The 12,603-nt window shown below is 39.6% G+C and overlaps 1 protein-coding gene across 1 annotated transcript in view; it reads left to right on the top strand.

Annotated features, from left to right (window-relative positions):
• The window catches only part of ODF3L2 (outer dense fiber of sperm tails 3 like 2), a 97,950-nt gene that overhangs the window by 46,536 nt on the left and 38,811 nt on the right, over positions 1 to 12,603 (top strand). The window contains exon 3 of the mRNA XM_044053900.1: positions 1,011 to 1,124. Coding sequence (XP_043909835.1) covers positions 1,011 to 1,124 — 114 coding nt within the window. The remainder of the gene's footprint in view (positions 1 to 1,010; positions 1,125 to 12,603) is intronic.

Below are 12,603 nucleotides of genomic sequence, written 5' to 3'. Positions count from 1 at the left end.
TCTAAGAAGTACTTACTAATTAAAATAAGCTGTACAGAAAATGTTATGTATCAGTTTTATTGCCATGCACAATAGTATCCCATAGCAAAGTGTAGCATGGTTAAACTCGATAACTGCATAACATAGAAAGTATTACCTGGAGCGCTCTTCTAATTGTGAGGTCACGTTTAAAATAGTTCATAGGTTGATACTAGGTAACCAGTTACTAAGACTATTAAGATTCTGGCCAAATAACCCAGCTGAATTATTATGTACTTCAATAGTGTTTATTTCCTTTGCATAAAAATGCTGTGCAGCATAACCTAAGGGAGAATTTATGACTATCCATCAAGTTACTCAGATTAACTTTGAAAACAGCATACTGCTTTGTTTGAAATGTAGGTAGAGACTGTTCCCTAGGCATGGAATGAATGCATTGAGTTACCTACCTATCACGCTAACCAGCATTATTTATTTGCTGATGTAGTTTGAGATTCTTGGTATGGATGTTTGAGGAGTCATTTATTCTGTGCAGATGTAGGATGTTAGAAAGGGTTGGGTCTTTTATGGCTTGAAAGTCAAAGCAAAGGTCACCAGAAAGAGCTGGTATGAAACAGATAACAAGGAGAGGATTGCCAGTCTTTCTGGGTAACAAAGCAACTTGTGACAAGTGATTATTTTATTTAACAATCTCTGAGGCCTATCAAGTTGAACAATCCACTTAGAATGGTACATACCAAAATTAGCATTACATACAATAATGGACCTTACAAGAGACGAATGCAGGGTAGTAAAATGTATTTAACTCTAGAAGAGATGATTTTGAAAATCACTTGGGCCACATAGAAGATTTCTGAACTGTTGTGAAGACATGATGGTCAAATGATAGTGAGCTATCAGAATAGGTGTCACAGTCCACAATGCCACCATCAGTTTGAAGGGGTGATGTGTTTAGAAGATATGATGCGGGAAAGTTTAAGAAAGGAATCTGTCACCCTGTATATAACATATTCTTGCTTTGTTTATTTCAGGGTATATCAAGGATTCAAGCCCAGGACCGCGGTATTATGTTGACTCAAAAGTCACTCGTTTTGGCAGGAATGGAAGTGCAGCCTATTCCATGCTGGGTAGAGCTAAACCAGTTGGTAAGTAAATTAGCATAAATTGATGTCACCAGGAATGCTGTACAAGGACAATGTCATTTCTTGAACTTGCACTCTTAAAGTGATTATGAATCTCTGCTAGAATTTAAGGTGGACCAAACTATAGTGGAATAAAAGTAGTCCGTAAAAAATGAAATTGGATGGATTGACATTTGTGTAGATCTTTGGGTACGTATAACACACATGCCACACACACACACACACACACACACATATATATATATATATATATATATATATATATATATATATATATATATTTGTATGTATGTGCAATATATATGTTATATTTTACACACACACACACACACACACACACACACACACATATATATATATATATATATATATATATATATATATATATATATATGGTATACATTCATTTGTTCGTACAGAGGTTGTACGATTTGCCAAAGTGCGAAAGTACAACCTCCAGATCTCCAAAATTATGAAAAAAAAGGAGCGATTTTCAAATGAGCTAATGCACATTGGCATTCACTCATTTGAAGTCGGCATTTTGGATGCAGATCGCACTATAGCGGGGATCGGGAAATTAATCCTTTCCCTCACTGTAATGTGATCTCAGAATTTGTATATTAAAGTGGGGTGGGTGCAGGGTGGCTTGCCCCCCTGCATAACGCTGTATGTTAATTTTTCGATTTCGAAAATGGTTGAATCTCGTTTTCGAGATTACCATTTCCAAAATCTTGGTATGTTCAGAGTGTTGTGATTCGACATTTAAAGTCCACTGCCGAAATGTGTTTTGAACAAATGAATATATATATATATATATATATATATATATATATATATATATATATATATATATATAGATATATATATATATATATATATATAGATATATATATAGATAGATATATATGTATATGGTTTACTGTCATGTATTCGACATAGAGATGGTCAAGACCGGCTACACAAATCCTGCATTGCAAATGTTGTAATGCTGAAAAGTGACATTAATGGCTGTCCAACCTTGCCCTCTTTTTGGACCCATGGTAAAGCTTGTTCCTGGGTCGAGAGTGGTAGGCAGTTTTGAAGTTTGCATCAGATATACCGGAACTCGGCATTCCGACTTTCGTGGAATGGTTTTGAGCATTAGAGGACTCGACAGCATGTGTGCCGAATACATGATAGTAAACCTATATATATGTATATGCCAAGTAGTTGAACTATCAAAATTCTGACCACACGATTTTGAAAAAAAATATAATAATTGAAATTATCTTATTGAAAAACAGCAACAACAACAAAAGAACTAAACTCTGGGGCAAGCTCCTCTGCAACCCACACAACCTCAGCAACCTATATATACCAACTCCAAGATGACACTACAGTGAGGAAAGGGTATATTCCCAATCCCTGTGGTACCACAGTCACACACATGTAAACACCATCAAAATGGGATGAGCACATTTTTTCACTCTTTTCACTTTCTTTGCAATGTTCAAACAAATGAGTGTTCAAATACTTGAAATGAAAACAGACCAGTTGGCAGAACAGTTAAGACCTTTCCTCCCAACAAGGTACAAGGTTCAGTCCTGTCCACTGGCCAATGCCTGCATGTTGCTTATATATTCATCCTGTGTCTCTGTGGGGTTCCTTCCACCTCCCAAAAACATACTGAGTGTTTCCACCTCAAACTCACCCAAGAATGGAGTTGCAGGCAGCAGCACAGACCATAGATGGTGAGAAGAATTAAAGAGACAAAATGGTTTAGGCGTCAACTCTTGTGTGTGGTATCCTCAAGATAGGAGTACACAGATCACAGACTGCATGCTATGTCAGGGTTATCCATTTGTAGATGTAGTTGATTCAGTCATATTGATTAATGTTTCCAAAAAGGGGTATGGGTATTTGCCAATGATAAGTGGGCTGAGGATCTGATCTATCCCAGGAACCCATGCTAACAGTGCCCTTATTGACCAATGTGTGCCTGTCATAAATCCCAGCAGACCTGCGTCAATAAACTACTGGCCAGCTGGTGTACAGTTGCCTAGCTTGGATTACCTGGGATAGCTCAGGTTGAGTGAAAGCTGGACATAAAACCAATCAACCTGCTAAACATTCGACTACACTCTGTATACTTTACACTCAATGTAGGTTCACAGACATGTAGCATGTTGGAAGTGGATGACATGATAGTAAGGAGGAGGCTGGACATCATTTGTGTCCAGGAGACAAGATGGAATTGATGAAAATGCAACAAAGCCACTTGGCTTGAGATCCAGAGTCTACTACTCAGGAGGAGGTAAGCCTAAAATGGTGTTGGAATTGTGAAGGAAAGGCTTTAGAAGATAGTGAGGGATCTCATCAAAATTAGTGACAGACTCATGGCAATTGGATGCCAGCTTAATGATATGGCAGTAATTATAATCTCAGCGTATGTCCCATAGCATGATTTTGATAGTGAGGAAAAGAGCGCATTCAGACAGCAGTTGCAGGACCTATTACATAAAGCAGGACAATATGAGTGAGTGTTGATAATGGGTGACCTGAATGCACATATCAAGAGAGGCGGAACATGATATGAGGACTGCTTGGGTCCAGTTGGGTGGCTAACAGAAGTAAAGAAGTAGAGGCCATTCTAGACTTCTGTCTGGCAAATGGCTTAATGGTGGCCAACACATAGTCTCAGCAAGACAGTCACAAAATCACATACAAGAGTGGCCAACATACATCTCAGGTGGACTTCCTCCCAATAAGGAAAGGGTACTGGGGTGGAATCAGTGATTTTAAAGGCATCTCCAGAGAAACAGTGGGCCCACAGCATAAACCACTGATTTCCACAATTAGCTGCAAGCAATGGTTCATCAAAGGCTCTAATATCAACAGGGTCTAGGCTAAAGACCTGAACACTGACTAGAGAGAAAGCATAGCAGTTCAAGACATTACTCAAGACTCTAGCACCTCAGGAAAATAGGAATGTGTGTCATTGAAGAAGAAGAAGAATGGTAGCACTTCAAAACAGCATGTGTGAGAACTATGGATAATATACGCGGCCGAACCAAGTATGGAAATAAGGTACATAAGGAAGGCTGGTGGTCAAATGCAGAAGTCCAAGAAATCATCAAACGAAAGGAGTGAAGTGAAAAGTGGAAGATAGAAAGATGGACCAAGCTAAGTAAGAATACTGTTTGGCTAACAAACAGACTAAGATAGGAGTTGCAATAGCAAGGAACAGGGTATCAGAGGTACTATACCAGCTTCTGGACAGTGACTCATTAGATGACACAAAGAAACTCTATCAGATTGCAAGGCAAAGTCAAAAAGATAAAGTAGATAGTTAGTCACCTTCATAAGGGATGCCAGCAGCAACCTGCTCTCCAATTCACAGGACATCAAATGCAAATGGAAGGAGTAGTTCTAGCAGCTTCTGAAAGAAGAAAACCCCACAGAAGCTGCACTGCCACATGCACACCCTACAACGAGAGAAGAGGAGGAGCCCACCCTAGGAAAAGTATGAATAGCACTAAGGAAAATAAAGTCAGTGAAAGCAGCAGGCTCACATGAGAACACAGCAGATGTAATGAAGATGTTGATTGAGATAATGGAGGGTGGATTCTAAGGATACTCATAGCAATATGGAGAGAAAGGTGTACCCCTGGTGACTGGAGAATAAGCATACTGGTGCCAATGCTCAAGAGCAAAGGGAGCATCCACAACTGTGGGCAGTACAGAGGTATCAAACTCATGTCACACTGCATGAAAGTCTCTGGACAGGGTGATTATAAATGAATATACAGAGCAGTAGAAAGCAAGACAGGAGATGTGCAGTTTAGATTCAGAGCAGGATGAAGCAGAATTGACCGATGTTTTCAGTGAGACAGATACTTGAGAAGAAGTTAGAGATGAGGAAATAGTCCAACTGGCATTCCTACACTTGGAGCATGCATATGACAAGGTCCCAAGAAAGCTGATTTGGGCAGTCCTGTGGTAGTTTGAAGTCCCAGAAACATTAGTAGAATTAGTGCAGGCTATGTACAAGGACCCAATGACTCAAGTGTGAACAGTGCTCGGTCTCACAGAGGGGTTCCCTGTGGGAGTGGGTCTGCATCACTTTACAGCTTTAAGCCCACTTCTGTTCATAATGGTGATGGATTACACTAACAAACAGATTTGAGGGGACAAATCAAAAAAGTTGCTGTATAGAGACAATGTGGCATTACAGGCAGACTCTGAGCAAGAATTTCAGCAAATGATAGGGGAATGGAATGCAAAACTGATGGCACATGGGGTAAAAATGAGTGCGGATAAGACAGTTGTAATAGCAGCAAGTGTGGGAACCATAAAAAGCTAAGAATTAAGATATAAGGGAAAATAGTGGAACCGTTTAACAGCTCCAATTATCTGTCTGGGGTGGTTAAGGAGAAATAAGTCTGAATGAGGAGGTCAGAGGTGGAATCAGAGGGGCTGCAGCTGACTGGCACAGAGTGTCAGAGATAGTGTATGAGAGAAGAATGCCAAATAAGCTGAAAAGTAAAGTGTACAAAACTGGTTTAACCATTGCTACTATATGGTACAGAAACCTAGGCAGTAAAGGCAGAGTATATACACACAAAGTCCAAACAGCCACTTGTGTAAATGAGAAGTTGGAACAACAGATAAGTAGAATTATACACACAGCACCATCCAGCGTAACAGCCAACCACTTCAAAAAGTCAGACCACTGCTGAAATATCCAAAAGCGGGTTTTTGTTTTTGTACTATTAAACCTGCTTTTGGATATTACAGCAGTCGTCTAACTTTTTGTTGCTGTTGGCTGTTACGCTGGATGGTGCTGTGTGTATAGTAAAGGCAGAGTGTTTGAGGAAGCTAGATGTGATGAAGATGAAGTGCCTGCGATGGGTGGTAGGATACACACTGATAGATGAAAAATTGAGGATAACAGAGCAGAAACCCCAGAAGCTCCATTGCATAGAAGGTCAAAGAGAACACATTATGGTGGTTTACGCCCAAGTGCATTAAAGTATATGATAATTTAGTGAAGAAGATTTGGGAGACCAGAAGAAGGCAAGAGGAAATGAGGGTGCCCAGCAAAGAGGCAGCTGGATGTGTAAAAGAAGACCTGCAACAGTCAGCCATGACTGTTAAAGAAGGTAAAAAAGTGGCAATGGATTGCGAGAGATGGCGGCAGCTATCATGACATCCCGACCTCGTGCAGAAAAATGGGTAAAAGGATGTTGATGATGATGATACACACACACACACACACACACACATATATATATATATATATATATATATATATATATATATATATATAAAATTAGACACATACACGTATATACACACGCACACACGCACACACACACACACACACACACACACACACACACACAAGCACGCATGCACACACAGACACACACACACACACACACACACGCACACAAGCACGCGCGCGCGCACACACACACACAAACACACACACACACACACACACACACACACACACACACACACACACACACACACACACACACACACACACACACACACACACACACACACCATCAGTCAGCGAGTGCATTTGTCTGCAATGAACCTCAGCTAATGCCATTCTGTCCACTTAGCCAGCCTTCCTAAGCCTTTCATTAGACCATTTCCCTCATTATCCACTGCTGCACCTATCTTTGTTTCATCAGCGAAGAGGATGATTGCCTTCTGTATTCCCCTCATGGGAACAGGCCAAGAAGATATTTGGATCGCAGGCTAGAGATTGTCTTCCCTATTAGGAATCGATATCCGAGTATAAACAAAGAGAAAGGGATAGGGAAATCCTAAATGAAAGATCTCCACTGGTTGAGGTTTTAATTGAATCTAAAACAGAAGCTGCTATTAAAAAAAGGATAATTAGTAGGGCATATAGAATTTTGCACAATAACTACAGGAATTAATCAGAAGAGGCGAGAAAAGATTGGGAAGAGAGATTAAATAACCAATTCACAAAGAAACAATGTGAAAATATATGTATGGCTCCCAAATATGTAAAAAAAAAGTGTAGAAGATTTAGGGTTTTTGTCTGGAAGTGTTTGCATAGATACTTTATACCCCAAGCAGACTCCAAAGAATTTTTCTTCAGGTAAATGGCAAATGTTGGAGGTGTGATGAGGAAGAAAGAATTAACTGGGAACATATATTTTGGGAGTGTAATGAGTTGACAGAATTTAACAATTCCCTGCAGAGTATTTTGTCAGGAATACTGGATGAGCAAATGTGTGTAACTAAGAAAATTTTTTTTTTTTAGCTAGGATGCAGGATCTGAATTGCATAGACAGTAAGCCCTTGTTAAGTTTAACTCTGGTGGCTGCCAAAAAAGCAGTTACTAGAAAATGGAAATCAAAATCTAAATCAACTATACCTGAAGGAGTGAATGTTGTAACACAGATAAAAGAACAGGAAGTGGGATCTGTAGAAAAGGGTAGGAGTAAATTACATAGAAAAAAAAATAGAAATTGTGGGAACAATACATGCAATAAAAATATGTGAAGGAGGAATGATGTTTAAGAGAAGGCAGGAACTGAATAATTTATGAAATGTTGCTTAGATTATACATCACTTATATTGTTGTATATTCTATAATGTTTGTAAATGTGAACTTGTTAATATGGTTTGATTACTGTTATATAAATGTAAGTCTGCTTATGTCACAAGTGTAAATTAAATAAAGGTATTTAAAAAATACAAAAATGCAAATGCAAAAATCACTGATGGAATGAAACAGAGGTCTCTACTAGGATACGCATAAAAATTGTTTTAATGACAAAAATAGGTTAAGCGCTTTCAACCTTACATAAAGGCCTTCTTCAGAACAAATAATTCCAATACAAGTAATACTTTTATACCCTTACTAATTAATAAGTCCACCAATCAGAAAAATAAAAAAATAAATCAATTAACAATTTAATTAAGAAAAAACCCTTAAAAATCAAAAAATTCCTATGTACAAATCATATTACAAAGACCATTAATATTACAACACTGTTAAAAAGGGAGAGCAGAAAACATCATAAAAATTTTTTTCATTTGCATTTGTCATAACAGGATTTTCTATGCAGTATTATTTTATAATTAACACCAGCATTTAGACCAGGTGGATTTTAACCATTAAACAATACCTGCCACCTAAAGTCTATGTAATCCCGCTCCCCTTCCCTATCTCCATTAAAATTACTAGGTACATGATCAATAACAGCAAAATACAATCTATTATGATGTTCATTTGAAATAACATGTTTTGCCAATGCATTGTCAACATTCTTATTTTTGATAGCATATGTGTTTTTACATTCTGTTTCTCAACTGTCTCTTAGTTTTTCCCCTATAGAATGCAATACATGCTAAACACTTCACCAAATATATCACAAAAGTGGAACCACAATTAAAGAATCCAGGAATTTGCCAAATCCTGTCACTTACACTAACCTCAAAATATGGACCCTCAGCTATGTGTCTACAAACACTGCAGTTCAGACATTTGAAAGTACACCTAGTCCCTCCATCCTCAAACTCTTGATATTCTTTTTCTAACAGTTCCTTGAAATTCTTCACCCTCTTATTAATAAACAAGGGTACTGGCCCCAAAACAGATTTTAAACCACTATGGGCTCCTAAAATCCTCCAGTTATTACTCATAATGCCCCTGATAGCCATACTATCAGTGGTAAAAACTAGGGGCATACAAATGGACCAATCACATATACCAGAAGGGTTAGCATGATTTAAAAAATATGCCTGGAAAATATACAATGGAGATTAATGGATTGAGGAGTTGCTAGGCAATTCCTTATTTACATGTTACCCATCTCACCACAACCCTTCGTTTTTTAATGGACTGAGGAGTTGCTAGGCCCTTCCTTATTTACATGTTATCCATCTCACCACAACCCTTTGTTTTTTAATGGACTGAGGAGTTGCTAGGCCCTTCCTTATTTACATGGTATCCATCTCACCACAACCCTTCGTTTTTTAATGGACTGAGGAGTTGCTAGGCACTTCCTTATTTACATGTTATCCATCTCACCACAACCCTTTGTTTTCTACCCTTTGATCATGTCACAATCCAGTTCCTCAGTATTTGGCTCCCTGCAGCTTTTATAGCTGCCACCCATGGAGGATGAAGTAGGAAACCTTGATGATATCCATTTAAGCTAAATTCACACAATGTCTTGTTATCAAATCATTAAAGTGGGGCATGCTTGCTATCAACTCTCTTTGGCCATTAGTCCATGTTGGTTGTTGTCCTGGAGATCACTGTCCTCTAGGTAAGCAACCAACTGCTCCCTCATGATTATCTCCACAAACGTCCTTGCCACCATTGTTAGGATAACAGACGTGGAGTTCAACAGATTTTCCCTGCCCCCCCCCACTATCCCTTCTTCAGGATTACCACTATTGTTGAATAATGGTACCTTCAGCTAGACATTCTTGATCTTGTTTGCCTTTGTAGGACTATGTCCAGAATTCTGTCCCTTGTGGTAAAATATCTTATAGTTGACTGAACCCCTTATAATCCAAAATCTTAGTCACCTTTCTGTCTTTCTCAACCCCGTTCCAGATATCACATATTCTTTTTCCTGGCAGGTTCAGATCCACCATGAGTATATCCCCTTTAGTTTATCAATTACTCTGGCCTCAAGGCATTCATCCTCCTGCCTTGATGAATCTAGAGACCAGTATACTACATCCACCTACCAGGTCCCACCTCCTTTGTTTACTTTACCCACCAGCGTGCTTATAATAGGATGGGGTGGTGCTCCTCTGTTACATTCGCTTCACATGCGATACCATCTCTTAAATCTATCATTACACCTCCTTTATCCCTTCTTAGCAGCCTGTACTCTAACACTCACATGTTTGGCCCTGTCTTATCTTTGGCCCAAAGTTCTGTGATACCAGCACTGTTCACTCTGCCCTGCTGTATCATTATTTGAAACATCTCTGCCTCCCTTCCCCAAATCACTACACTGCAGAATAATACTAAGCAGCCATGCCTTCAGTCTCCCTTGCTTGTTCCGTTGCTAGGCTTCATGTCTCTTTTCTCCTTCTGCAGAGTGCCTGAGGATCTACTCCCTCCATCACTTCTGGAGGATTACAGTTAGCTACATATCAGGTGTCAGGATCCATCAAATCACTCAGCCAGAAGTAACGGTATGACTCCATCATAGTCCATGTGGGGGTGAATTAATTGAGATGTACCTCACTGGACTGCATGAAGACAGACATGACTGAGCTCTCAGATTATGTGTCACAGGCAGGTATAATACTAGCCTTAACCAGTATTCTACCTTCTCCAAGAATGATGCCACAATACAAACAAAAAATGATTGACTTTAACAATTGGCTTAGCTTCTGGTGTCACTCTGAAGGCATTCACTATCTGTCAGCCTGGGAAGACATGAATGACAGGCCACACTGCTTTGCCAGAAATGGGCTGTGTCTGTCTCCTTTAGGCTTTTGGATACTGGCAAAGGCATTAGCCACCCCTATTGTGCCTTTTTAGGCAGTGTCAAAATAACCAGCCTCCCAACATAACAAATCCCTCTCTAGATAAACTCAAGGTACTGTTGCTTAATGCTAGGAGTCTAAACAAGAAACTGCACTCCCTGGAAGCACCCCTTATGTTGGAAGATGCTGACATCTGTGCAGTCACCGAGACATGGTTCAAAGGCATGGAAAGCACCCCAGCCATGCAGGGCTACAATGCTTTCCATATGTTCAGACCACAAACTGAGCATGAAATAACCAAAGGAGGAAGTGTATTCATCTTCAGTAATGATAAGTGCATCTCTAGACTGGTCAAACAGTATGACTCTCTTGAGCTACTCCGTGTCCAATTAACTACAGATAAAGCCCCTTACAACATCATAGCTAGCTATAGATCCCCCACCATGAAACAGAAAAAGCATACTGTGTACCTGGACTTACTGGGAGTTACCTGCCATACAGCCCAACACCTTACTCTTGGGTGATTTCAATTATCCTACCATCGACTGGGAAACATACATGATCACAAACATGCTGGCTCAGAGGTGCTTGAACTTTGTCAAACAAATGCTCTAGAACAGCTAGACAGCACAGCCACAAGAGGCTGAAATGTCCTGGACATAGTACTCACTAACATGGGAGAGCATAGCACCCCCCCCCATAAGATTGCACTCTAAACTCTAAATCAGTTTTGTTTGATGTAATTATAAGACCAGGTGCACCATCAATCTCAAAAACTAAAATTTTTTAAAGACAAATTACTTCCTACTAAGTGATGGTATAAGAAGTTTCAAAGCCCCATTCGAATGCAGATAACATAGAGTCCTATGCAGAGGTATACACCAATGCCCTGTATAACCACTTAAGCAATTGTATAGAATTGGCTGTACCTGACTGGATTAAAACCAGGTCTTGCTGAAAAAAACAAGCCACCCTGGTGGACCCCTATCATAAACAGGCTATGCAACAAGAGAAAGAAAGTATTGTCCAAGAACAAGAGAGAACTGGCTCAGCAGAGGAAGAAATCTCTCTCTAGCTTAAACCAACAAATTAGAGATCTTGTAAAGTCTTACAAAGCTAATTACAAAGTAAAAATAGCCTGCCTACCTAAGGATAAACACAAGCGTGCCTTTTAAATAACTTAAAACATGACCTAGCAGACCCACTTGGATCCCAATTATGTTCCGGCATAATGGAGGACAGCAACAATAATCCCTAAGCATCAACCGACACTGGGAATTATAGGCCAATAAGCTTGACTAGCCTCATCTTTAAGGTCATGGAAAGAATCATTGTCGACCTTATTAACAAGGACATAGGTAATCGCCAAACTCTGGACCCAACTCAGTTCAGGTTCATTAAAGGTAGATCATGCTTGTTAAACATGGTTGACTTCTTCAAGAAAGTCATCAAGGAACTGAACGAGGGACAGACAGTGCATACCACCTATCTTGACCTAGCTAAGGCATTTGACACAATCCCTCACTCAGGTGTTATACAGAAACTCTCCCATTTGGGAATTAACCCCTGCATTACCAGATTGGTAGCCAACTGGCTCACCAACAGGACACATACAGTTAAAGTGGGTGACTTCACCTCTAACAAAAGACCAGTCACCAGTGGCATATCATAGGGTTCTATGCTGGGCCCCTTACTGTATGTAATTTATTTCTCAGAAGTCCAGGCAAACCTGGATGGTCTGTGGCTGACCAGGTTCACTAATGATTGCAAATTGGGAGCAATCATTAAGTCCTGCAATTATGTTAATATACTGCAGGCAGGGTTAACGCAGAGAAATGATTGGTGCCAAAGCCATGGATTAAAGCTAAATACAAAAAAATGCATTATTATTTCCTTTGGGAAAGCTGACACCCCTGCTAATTACATTATAGACAACACCCCCCCTAAGAATAGACCCAGTGGTACGTGATCTGGGTACTCAAGTTGATAGCAA

The sequence above is a fragment of the Protopterus annectens genome, chromosome 13.part0 (assembly GCF_019279795.1).
Source record: "Protopterus annectens isolate FY-2018-M chromosome 13.part0, PAN1.0, whole genome shotgun sequence".
Classification (NCBI taxonomy): Eukaryota; Metazoa; Chordata; order Ceratodontiformes; family Protopteridae; genus Protopterus; species Protopterus annectens.
The sequence above is the reverse complement of the archived record's forward strand: the minus strand, read 5'-3'. Positions and strand labels throughout refer to the sequence as shown.